This window comes from Sprattus sprattus, assembly GCF_963457725.1.
Source record: "Sprattus sprattus genome assembly, chromosome: 5".
Classification (NCBI taxonomy): Eukaryota; Metazoa; Chordata; class Actinopteri; order Clupeiformes; family Clupeidae; genus Sprattus; species Sprattus sprattus.
Window position 1 is genome coordinate 34,963,426 of NC_137924.1, and position 12,500 is coordinate 34,975,925.

Here is a 12,500-nt window from a genome sequence, read left to right on the forward strand (position 1 = left end):
AACTATCTATCTGTTTCTTTCACAAACTTAAATAGTGTTGCAGCTGTTTGTGAGTGCTCTCAGGTTTGCCAAACGTGTTGACGTTATGGAGATGTTATTTCACTGATTCTGGGCTTTTGACATGGGCTGTCATAAGCTGCACACTTGTTTGCTTTAATGCACATATTAAAGTCGCAGGTCTGCCAGGATGCATTAGCACACATGCTTACGCACACACACTCTCTCGTTTCCTCACGCCCATAGTTGACAAGTGCACGTGTTTGTATATTAATGGACTTGAGCAATGTGTTTTCAGGTTCGCCAGAGGTAGGATGACAGACTTGGGAAGCATTCAGAGTAGTGTTTATGTCAGCGCTAGTATTCATGTCACTACCGTTCACCATGGGCAGAGAGATGCTGAGATCGGTGTCAGAGTAAGGGAATCAGACTGATGATGAGGTTTGTGAAAGCACACATAGATGCTCACACAACGGTGCTTTTTGTGTTTGTGAAAGCACACATAGATAGTCAGCAAAGGGTTTTTTTCGTGTTTGTGAAAGCACGCATAGATAGTCAGCAACAGTGATTTTTGTTTTTGTGAAAGCACACATAGATGTCGTGTTTGTGCTGGACTAGAGTTAAGAGGAGTTCACATGCATTTGAACTGTATTGCCGGACCAGACGGATCCTGTTGAAATGAAAGCCCACTGTGTAAGCTGATCACAGGAAGAACAGCTATACAGTTCCACACATTTCCTCATATTCATGTTAAGGCCTACACATTTGTATCCACCATCAGTCTTGTGTGTATCATGGATATATGCCGCATGGATGCTAATGTGTTTTATCCTGATGCGTAGATTCATTCATCTTCTTTGTTCTGATTCTCTCTTCTCCACCTCCCTTCCCTTCTAACACTCCCCCCTTTTTTCTATATTTCTCCCGGCTGGCCCCAAGCAGATGGGTCCTCCCTTATGAGCTGGGTTCTGCTTAAGGTTTCTCCCTATTAAAAGGGAGATTTCCTTGCCACCATAGCCTTAGTGCTTGCTCCAGGGGGCTCAGGCTCTGGGCTCTGTAAAGCGCCTTGAGACAATTTTGAATTGTTATTGGCGCTATTTAAATCAAATTGAATTAAATCCTTTATTCTCATGCACTCTTGTGCACACTCATACAACCACATACAGACACACATACAAACACACACACATTATAGACTCCAAAGCACCCTTCAGCTCATCACACACACACTTCAGAAAGCCCTGACAGCCTTAATAATGGATTGTGGCTACAGGTGAGCAGTGGGGAGTCTCTCTGGGTTGGCACACACAAGAGAGGACAAACACACCGGCTAACAAACAAACAAATAAAAATAAATAAATAAACAAACAAACAAACATGCATGCATGGTGGAGCCTGGCAAACCTGTCACCATCACCATGCGCAAACCCCCGTCTCCAAAGAGCAGCATACATTTTCTTTTCCACAGGAGCTAATTAACCCCAGGAAATAATTACACACAATATGCAAATGGTGTTTAGATGAATGTGCGGCCTCTGTTATCAGTGCGGCGGCGAGGCAATCAGGAGAGAGCGCCAGAGAGAGAGGATGGGTTGACAGGTGTAGGGCGCTGTGCCCGCGCGATAAGGTGGCCACCCACTCCCACACCCACACCCGCGTGCCCGGCGATGCGCTTGTACCTGTCCACCGCGGCAGCCGTGCGTGCCGCCAGCCCACTGACACAAACACCGGGCAGAGAAGCGCCAAACAATAACCAGAAGACTGTTGTGTTTGTGAGAGGGTGAGGAAGAGAGAGCGGAGAGAGGGGAGATTACAGCAGCCATGTTTGCTGTTGGGGTTTGAGTGTGTGTTGACTGTGATCATTATGAAAAGGTGCTCTCAGGGGTCTGTGTGTGTGTGTGTGTGTGTGTGTGTGTGTGTGTGTGTGTGTGTGTGTGTGTGTGTGTGTGTGTGTGTGTGTGTGTGTGTGTGTGTGTGTGAGCAAAAGAGAGAGAGACAGAAAGTTTTCATGAGCCCTTATGAAGGCTGAATTTCTGTTATCTGTGATTATATCATCACAGACCTGCCTTAAGGGTCTCAGCCTCAAGCATAGGACAGGGTCAGAGGAAAGAGATGTCTGCAATGTCGAGATGAGAAGTCACTGAACTGTGTGTGTGTGTGTGTGTGTGTGTGTGTGTGTGTGTGTGTGTGTGTGTGTGTGTGTGTGTGTGTGTGTGTGTGTGTGTGTACGTGTGTGTGTACGTGTGTGTGTACTTGTACACCAGTAGGGCTTGATTATGAAACCAAGGCCCTTAGATGAAGCGTGACACGGCATTGGAGCACAGAACTTCAAACAGCTTTGATGTCACAGACCTTCAGACAGAGACACTCTCCCTCTCTCTCTCCCTCCATCTCCCTCCCTCCCTCTCCCTCTCTCTCTCTCTCCCTCCTTCTCTCCTCACCCTCCAGTCAGACTGGCTGGGCGGGGCTAGTGGGCTTTCATGCCGTTGCATCACACCTGAACACTCTTCCCCGGCAACCACCCCGCTCTTTATTTACACTCAATAAACATGAAGAGAGAGCGAGGGCCACTCCACTGCACCTGTCAGGCTGCTCGATGCTACATTGATCCTCCCCTCTCTCTCAATCGGCCGCCGCGCCAAGCTAACCCAATTTACAAAGGCAATGGGGGCCCTCTGCCTGTCCAAGGTTATGACATTTCAATGATCACTGTGCATTTGTCTCGTCGGCCGCTTTGAGGTCTTCATGCCGAGCCCAAGTGCAGAGTGTTCCCTGGGGTGTAGTGTGTGTGTGTGTGTTTGTGTTTGTGTTTGTGTGTGTGTGTGTGTGTGTGTGTGTGTGTGTGTGTGTGTGTGTGTGTGTGTGTGTGTGGTGACTATGGTTGTAGTGACTGCTCAGTTTGTTTTTGTTCTGTTTCTGTATTGATCCCAGTTGTTGGTGGTGTATTCTGTGGATGTGAGGAACTCAGGAAAGGCACATTTATTCATGCTAGGTAGTGTGCACTGGTTTAAGGCTAGAGCGGTTTCAGTGCAAGGGGTTGTGTTAAGTCTAGTTAGGACTACCTCTACAGGTTTTCTTGAAGTTGGCATGAAGTTAAAAAATGTCCCTGAGGCTGAAATAACAAGGTTTAATTTCACACAGTAAGGAAGAGAGCCCATGAATTCACCTGTTCCTGTATTTGGTCTTCACAGCGAGCACATTCCCAATGAATGGGTGTCGTTTCCAGTGTTGTGTCACCCCAGATACCATCTTATCCCCGAGATACATGGAAGAATGGCCGTTTGTTTGCTTTCAAAGCATGGCATAATCACACCAGCCTTACTATTCAGTCCTACTCTGTCTTTACACAGACCCCTCACCCTCAGAACACAACGCTACTCCAACTCACATCCTCTCCATCTCTCCATTTTCCTCCTCACTCAGAGACCAAATATATATATTTTTTCTTCTTCTCTCTCTCCCTCTCTCTAAACAGCGATCAGATAGCTGCATTTCTTCGACTTTAATTAGTGGCGGTTGCGTGGCTGCTCTGGCTCGGGGCGTCCCGTCTCCCGGTGACCTTCCTGTGGTGTCGGCTCCATTACGCCCAGCTAGCCCTTCAGCGGACCCTTATTGATCCGCTGGCAGCGCTACAAATGAAGATTTAAACCCAACAGCGCCGGGGCCTATTGGGTTTCGCATTTGGAATATGCAAGGGCTCATTGATCACAAACGAACGACTCGTGTTAACTCTTTGCCTCAATCTGTGTTTGTGTGTGTGTGTGTGTGTGTGTGTGTGTGTGTGTGTGTGTGTGTGTGTGTGTGTGTGTGTGTGTGTGTGTGTGTGTGTGTGTGTGTGTGTGTGTGTGTGTGTGTGTGTGTGTGTGTGTGTGTGTGTGTGCGTCTGCGTGCGCGTGAGTCTGTGTGTGTGGGTGCAAGTGGTTGCGAGATTAATATTTGGGTTTTGTTCTGTAATGTTTAGATAGCTGATTACATAGCATGAAAATGAATGAGTTAAAAACTAATAGATAAACAAGCTCAGGGCCAGATTTGAGGTTTAGAACTTGAATCACGCTTGCCAAGGAAGCTGATAGGTAAGAGATAAACATTTGTAGAAACGCTCCTTCATATTTGATCATTCGATTGCAGTACCATGGATTTTTGTGTGTGTGTGTGTGTGTGTGTGTGTGTGTGTGTGTGTGTGTGTGTGTGTGTGTGTGTGTGTGTGTGTGTTGGGCTGAAGGGGGTTAGTGTGTGTAGGTGTCGTGTGTGTTTTAAAGGTCCATGGTCTGTTTCCCCATGCTGCTCTCGTACATCGTGTGTGTGTGTGTATGTCTATCTCTCTGACCTTCACTCTGGCTCTCTTCACAGGACAACAGCAGTCCAGAGGAGCACACCCTGTATGTGTGGGACAACTTTGTGTCCAGAGCGGCCGCCAGGAACATCTTCATCATCGCTCACAGCTATGGAGGCCTCTCATTCGTCGAGCTGGTAAGTCCCAGCAGATCCCAACCTACCTCACGTAGAAAGAAAACAATCCTCATCAAAATGAAAAGAAAAACATTTCTAAACTGGAGACGATCCATTGAAAAGTAGAAACTTTGCGCACACTGACTCATAGTTTTGATCCCACTCCGAGAAACAACACAAGTCGTTCTATGCCTCATACTAAAGCAGGCAGACTGAGAGTTAAGCAACAATACACAGAGGGCAAGAGAATGAAGAGACACCTTGTCTGTAAAAGTAGAGAAGAAAAAAAGAAAGAAAACTCTTCTGGAAACTATTTGTGTCTTCTGCTTCATTCACGCTGGGGCATGGCAGTTGGGGAAGCTGAGGTGATGTGGGGGTGTTGGGGTGGAGGTAGACGGTTGGGGAAGCTGAGGTGAGGTGGGGGTGTTGGGGTGGAGGAGGTAGAAGCTGAGGTGAGGTGGGGGGTTGGGGTGGAGGTAGACGGTTGGGGAAGCTGAGGTGGGGGTGATGGGGTGGAGGAGGTAGACGGGTGGGGAAGCTGAGGTGAGATGGGGGTGTTGGGGTGAAGGTAGACGGTTGGGGAAGCTGAGGTGAGGTGGGGGTGTTGGGGTGGAGGAGGTAGAAGCTGAGGTGAGGTGGGGGGTTGGGGTGGAGGAGGTAGACGGTTGGGGAAGCTGAGGTGGGGGGTTGGGGTGGAGGAGGTAGACGGTTGGGGAAGCTGAGGTGGGGGGTTGGGGTGGAGGAGGTAGACGGTTGGGGAAGCTGAGGTGAGGTGGGGGTGTTGCGGTTCTCCTCGGAGCTGGGCGCTATCTGAAGGGCTGATATTACGTAAGTGGGCCCCTGAGCGCTAGAACAGCAGGAGTTTAGGGTGGGCTAACCGCAGCCAGAGCTGGAGCCAGAGCTGGAGCGGTGGAGTGGGAGCAGGAGCCGGCTGACGCTGGCGCCTTTGATCGGCTGGCTCCTCTACCACCCTCTCCGTGAACCCAAATTATTTAAAGCATCTCTCTGCCTCTTTGTGTGTGTGTGTGTGAGTGTGTGTGAGTGTGTGTGTGTGTGTGTGTGTGTTAGTGTGTGTGTGTGTGTGTGTGTGCGTGTGCGTGCGCTTTTACCTCCATCCCCTATGTGTTTTTTACCTCTCTCTTGCTGACTCGTCCTCCTCTCCTCTCCTGTGTCTGATGCCGGCGGGGCCGTGAGTGGAGGAGCAGAGAGCTCTGGTGGAGCGAGGGAGGGGAGGAGAGGAGGAGAGGAGGAGAGGAGGGGAGGGGAGGGGAGGTTGGCGGGAGGTATGGGCTCTTGTCCCTCTGATAATTCCAGGAATACATTTTCTTTAAAACACTCACACACACAAACACACACACACACACACACAAACACACACACACACACACATACACGTACCTCTCAACCCCACTCCCCCACTCTGTTTGTGTTTTGTAATTTTAATATGGTCGTTACATATTCATGAAGCGTTTTGTCTGTGACAGCCTCAGCGCTGCAATGCCACGGTCTCTCTCTTTTTTCTCTTTTCTCCTTCTCTCGCTCTCTCTTTCTTTGGAGACTTACAGCTCTTTTCTTACTACCTTTCTTGTGTCCTGTCAGCCAGTTGTACAATAAGTTCGACACTCTGAACTTATTGCTCTCTCCCACTCCTCTGGCTCTCTCTTCTTCTTCTTTCTCTCTCTCTCTCTTTTCGCTCTATCTCTCTCTCTCTTTTCTCTTCCTCTCTTTACTCTCTCTCTCTCATGGTTGACATTGAGCCTTCAGCTAAAATAGGAAAGTCTACAAAGGCAGCGGTAGCTCCTCTGCCTTGAAGTCAGCACAGCTCGGCACCCTGGGAATCGGAGTCTGTGTTTTGGAGCGTTCCTCTCTGGAGGCTGCTGACACCAGTCACCTCCTGACTACATCTGAGCAGCTTACACCACACACACACTTAAAACACACACCACTATCAAGTCAACCTGGAAGTAGACCAGTGTCCGTGGATGAGAGGACCACACTGCTGAGAGCTTCGTACCAAAGGAAATTAGTTTGAATAAAATTGACAAACAGGACATGTTCCGTAGCTCATGCGTATGTATGTATGTATGTATGTATTTGGAAGGTATGTATGTATGTATGTATTCATTCATGCATGCATATGTAAGTGGCGATGTACACATGCGGGCGTCGCATTGAGATGCACATAACATTACAGTCTGCTGCGTATGGGCCACTGGAGGTGTTTAAATATAGACAACTACCCCACCCCACCCTATAGCCATTGCCTCAGGGGATGGGCTAGTGTGTGCCTTAATACATGGATACACAACCGTATAGGACTAGGAAAGTGTGTGTGTCAAATGTGCGTAGGGGATTGTGTGTGTGTGTGTATGAGTTCAGCCGTAGTTCTGTTGAAACCATGTGTTTTGTCACCTTCACTGGAGGGAACCTGCTCAGTTATCAGTTATCTTGACCTTAAACTCAGATGTCATTTACTATGACAAGCTCCACCCACACCCTAACCAGCCCCCTATAGCCTGTCCCCTATACATAAGTCCCCTATACACTTAACTGTGCAGGTCATGCTCCACTCTCATCCCCACTCTGCTCCTTATACCTTCATCACTATATCTCCTCCCTATACCACCCCCCCCCCCACTCGACTCCTTACACCTTCACCCCTATATCTCCTCCCTACCCCCCCCCTCCCCCTACCCCCCCATCCAAAATGCTTTTCCACCTTGTCTCACCCCATGACCAATCTGTCCAGATGCCCCTAACCTCCGGCACCAGCCCTCCCTCCCCGCCCCCCGACCCCCTTGCCCTCCTCTCTGCTCTCTCTCCCACCGCGGCGTCCCTCACCCTTTCATTCCAGTCCCTTTCCACTCATAAAGCAGCCATTATCTCCTACCTTTGAAGTCCTCTCCAGCCTAGGCCCTCTCTTCTGCCTCTGCGGCGGCGGTGGGCGGCGGGTGGTTTGGGCCGGTTGCGTAAGCGCCTCTCCGGCAGGCTGCTGGCTGCTATCAGGGCGAGCGCTAATAAAGGCCACGATCCTCCATACAACAGCTATCTCTCCAGCGCGGGCTTCTGGGGTGCAGGGGGAAGCAGTCCTCTACCCAATTGAAGAGAAAATGCTCCTCAGGCAGAAAGGGGAGGAAGAAGGAGGAGAAGAGAAGGATGTAGGGGAGGAGAGAGGGAGGAAGGGAAGAGAGGACTGTGCGTCACGGGAATGGACCGTTTGACACATAAGAAGACCTGCAGAAAACATGCTGTCCACGGGTTAATTACAGCCAGCCCTTTGCAGTTAATAAACACGTTTCTGATCAGGCACATCAAACGCCGCCCCCGATTAATTTGGCCTCTCTGCCATGCTCGTCTGCAGCGGCTCCTACCATGTAGCCCCCCCCCAACCCCCCCCCCCCCCCCACACACACACACACACACACACACACACACACACACACACACACACAGGGCGCTCAGCTGTTTCATTGCACTTTTTATTTCTTTTGGAACACTTCATAGAGTGTATGGACTAATTATAGTCACATCAAAGACCAGCTAACAGCCTTTGAATGAGAGAGAACTGCTGCAGGGGAGAATGGCTTTATGTCAGAGTGAGTGAACACTAGCCTCTTTTTCCTCCTCTCTCTCTCTCTCTCTCTATCTCTCTCTCTCTCCCTCTATTCTCTCCCTCCCTTCATTGGTGTCATTCTGACTGCTGCTGTCACCCAATGTTGCTCTCTCTCCTCATCAGCAAACATCTCACAGGTGTCGTTGTGGGAGAACATGTTTAAATATTTCAGGTTTAGTTGGGTCTGCTCTGTGGGAGTGTGTGTGTGTATGTGTGGTGTTGTGGCAGGCGTGGTGTGTGTCTCTTTGATTTGGTCTTGTGTCCGCTGTGCCCTAAACACCAGCCTACACCCTCAGGACACTGACCAGCCACAGCAGGCTCTCTCTCTCTCATTCTCTCTCTCTCTCTCTCTCTCTCTCTCTCTCTCTCTCTCTCTCTCTTTCTCTCACACTCACTCACTCACTCACTCTCACTAGTTCTCTCTCTCTCTCTCTGTCTCTCTCTCTCTCTCTCTACCTCTCTCTCTCTCCCTCTACCTCTCTCTCGCTCATACTTTGGAACATTTTCCCGCCCCCTTTTTGTGTTATTAATTTCTAGAGCAATAAAGTTTACGTTGGAAAGAGAAAAGCTAACTTCTTGGGGCCACTTCTACGCTCTGCTGTCTCTCTCTTCTGTGGGCTGGGGAAGTTTGTCTGGTCCCTGCTGGGATGGATGATGGTGGGTAAACCGCCCTGACCTCCCTCCCTCTCAGCCCCCAACTTTGGCACCATAACAGAGAGAGAGATGGAGAGAGGGAGAGAGCGAGGGAGCGGGCTTGTTGAGGAAGACAGGGTCAGCCTTATATAAGGACTTACGTAACAATGCATATGTCTCCCAACAAACTAATGTGTGGGAGCCAACACCAGCCTTCACTTCATGGAACTGCTGCTTCTACACACTCGGCACCCTGTACACCCAGGGTGGTGTTTGCATGTTTCTGTGTCTGTGTGTGTGTGTGTTTGTGTGTGTGTCTCGGTTTGTGTTTGTGTGTGAGAGAGAGAGGATCTGTGGTCTTTTGCAAGTAGTTTTAAACTGGTCTTGGTGTGTCCCCCTCAGGTGTTGCTGTTGTCCAGTTTCAACAGGAGCATAGGACACGCACAAGCCAAGGATCAATGAGTGAAGCGACCAGGGGGGAAAACTCTGGTGACCATGTGCAGAGTGGGAAAGAGAGAGAGAGAGAGAGAGAGAGAAAGAAAGAAAGAAAGAAAGAGAGAGAGAGAGAAATAAATAAATAAAAAGCAGAATGGCTAAGTGCTTTTCAGGCAGTGTAAGGCTGCCAAATAGCTGGTTGGTCAACTTCACTTCACTGCTCAATATTGTGCATCTTTTGGCAATCGTGTGTGTGTGTGTGTGTGTGTGTGTGTGTGTGTGTGTGTGTGTGTGTGTGTGTGTGTGTGTGTGTGTGTTGTGGACATTTAAGTCTTCCAGTCAAATTGAAGAAATCAGATATTCAGTCTCTGATTATCGTCTGATCAGCGTCTGCGTTTTCATAATGTTCTGAAGCATTGTTATGTGAGTGTTACTCAGAGAACCTGAGGGAACTGCTCCCCTGGTCTTAGTCAGCTGATGGGACTGCTTCCCTGGTCTTAGTCAGCTGATGGGACTGCTCCCCTGGTCTTAGTCAGCTGATGGGACTGCTCCCCTGGTCTTAGTCAGCTGATGGGACTGCTCCCCTGGTCTTAGTCAGCTGATGGGACTGCTCCCCTGGTCTTAGTCAGCTGATGGGACTGCTCCCCTGGTCTTAGTCAGCTGATGGGACTGCTTCCCTGGTCTTAGTCAGCTGATGGGACTGCTCCCCTGGTCTTAGTCAGCTGATGGGACTGCTCCCCTGGTCTTAGTCATCTGATGGGACTGCTCCCCTGGTCTTAGTCAGCTGATGGGACTGCTTCCCTGGTCTTAGTCATCTGATGGGACTGCTCCCCTGGCAGGGGTGAGTGGTAGCACTGGGTTGTGCCATCGGATTGTGGGCTGGCTCTCAGCCGCTGGTAGCGGTGGCAACTGGAGCTAGTGGCTTTGGCCATGCCAGCGAGAGACTCCCCCGTTCCTGTTTGAAGTAGCACAAAAGCACCAATGCAACAAAAACATGCCTGCCATTCTGCACAGCAGGACGGCTCCCTTTTCAGCGTGTATGGGGGTTTGTGTGCACAAGCGGTGGGTGTGTGAGTGCTTTTGTATGTGTTGCGCATGTGTTTAATGTATGTAATAGCCATTAATATCTATTGAGTTAAAAAAAAAGAGGCTTTCTGTTTTCGTTCCCAACCTAACATTACTGACGCCCCTGTGTGAGGGCCGCTGAATGCTCCACGCCTGAATAGACTCAGGGCCGTGCCATGGAAGACTGAAGTGATTTTCCATATTCATTGTTGTTTTCTCAGTTGAAGACGCTCCAGATTATGTTTGATTTCAATTGATTTGTGCTCAATTCTGAGGAGGCCCGTGTACATAGCCTCAGCTGGTCGCTACACAGATAGACCCAAGGCCTTTTTCCTCAGGCTCAATAAGGGAGCCGAGGCTCGGGTCTTAGAGGGGGCACGATTATGTAGAAATGGCCTTCACACGAATTCACAATCTCCTCTCCTCTTCTTTCCTCTCCTCTCCTCTCCTCTCTTCTCCTTTCCTCTCGTATCCTCTCTCTCCTCTCCTACTCCTGAGAAACATCACTAATTACTGTCAGCATCTGTCCTGGTCCTGCTTGCTCTATGTCTGTTTGTCTGTCTCACAAACACACACACACACACACACACACACACACACACACACCCCACCACACACACACACACACACACACACACACACACACACACACACACACACACACTGGAAATCAAATTTACAGTTTCATTTTTTTTTTACCAGATATACTCACATCACTCGTCAAGATCTGTAGTTTGCTACGGTAGTTTGCTTTTGTATGTGAATTACTTCATATATTAAGTTTTGATAATAATAATTTTTATTTTGTTAACCTAAATTTTTCTTAATTTCTTTTGAATTTATTGTAGGTATGCATTTAATGAATCTTTTTTTATTTTCAACCTTTGAAATTAATTTACAGACCCTATTTGCACAGAGAACTATATCTGGACACCACTATTCATGTGTTCATATGTCATTTATATATTTATGCACTCATTTTGAAATATATGTTGTTTTAAAAATTGTTATTGTCAAATTTCCATTGTTATTTTTGTATTCTGAGATTCCACCGTCTAGCCCCAATAGATGTGTACCCCCAAACGAGGGGCTGGCTCTGTGTGTGTGTGTGCTTGTGTTTTTTTTAATTGCTATCAATTTGCCGTCAAGGTGCATTACACTGGAGAAACGTCTAGACAGCTGCCTCCCGTGCCCAAACGAGGAGCAGCAAATCTATTTTGAGCTTAATTAGGAAGTAATCTTCACAGTGACCAAACTACCTGTGCCGTGAGCGCCAACCCGTACACAATCAGCAGCCCCTCGCCTCGCCGTGCCTCGTGCTGTCAGGCACATCAACTAGTTAATGTTGCACTTATTACGTGAGATTTACTGGCCCTCACTGTGACTTTAGGGTCTCCTGTCTTTGATTGGAACAGTCCTGTGCGCGGGGTGACATGTCAGCTGATTGCATCCATCAACCAGTAGGTCTGTAGGGTGAGTGAGTTAAAGTGACACGGCTGTCGGAGAGGATGATGTCTTATTCTGGTGTAGTTAGTAGCACCAGAGTGTTATTTGACCATTTTGGGCCTTTTTATCATTTGGCTTGTGCTGCTTAGCCGTGGTAATTAGCGGTTGGCTAGCAGCGTGACTGAGGCTAACGCTCTAAAGCGTATGGACAGATAATCAGTCTCTGTGTTTATTTTCATTCTAGTGGTTCTGCCTCTGTTATGAACCACAGGACTGCATGTGTGGAGTGAGCCGGTGATGAGCCTCGCTTTAGCCAGGTGTTTTTGAGTGTGTGTCTGTGTGTTTTCAACAGTGTAGTGAGAGCACCTTTTGATGTTGCGAATGTACTGATCATTTGAGTGTGTGTGTGTGTGTGTGTGTGTGTGTGTGTGTGTGTGTGTGTGTGTGTGAGTGTGAGTGTGAATGTGTGTGTGTGTGTACTCACACATGCATTTGTGTGCATCTGGTATGTAACCCTTTGGTTTTGCGACATGCGGGGGGAGTTGATATGATCGCTATCATTTGCATATCAATGCATATTGTAATGTCTGCCTGCATTACAATAAATGTGACATGATGATATGTATGTATGCACTTGGTTAAGCAGCTGCTTTTACGCCTCATCTTTCAATGTATTATACATAACTATGTTATATGTATGATTGCATGTGGTAGGCTCGTTTATCTGTGGATGTGCTATATATAATGCATACTATATATCATGTTTAATGCCTGAGTATATGTATCGCCTATTGTTACATTATATGTACAATATTTAAAAAGTATCTGAGTTAGATAGTCAATGTATGTAGAGCTTTGGAGG

At 48.2% G+C, this 12,500-nt stretch overlaps 1 protein-coding gene across 1 annotated transcript in view; it reads left to right on the plus strand.

The window, feature by feature from the left end:
* The window catches only part of arb2a (ARB2 cotranscriptional regulator A), a 157,110-nt gene that overhangs the window by 74,646 nt on the left and 69,964 nt on the right, over positions 1 to 12,500 (plus strand). Inside the window, exon 8 of the mRNA XM_080839549.1 lies at positions 4,348 to 4,467. Within this exon, the coding sequence (XP_080695675.1) occupies positions 4,348 to 4,467 (120 nt within the window). The remainder of the gene's footprint in view (positions 1 to 4,347; positions 4,468 to 12,500) is intronic.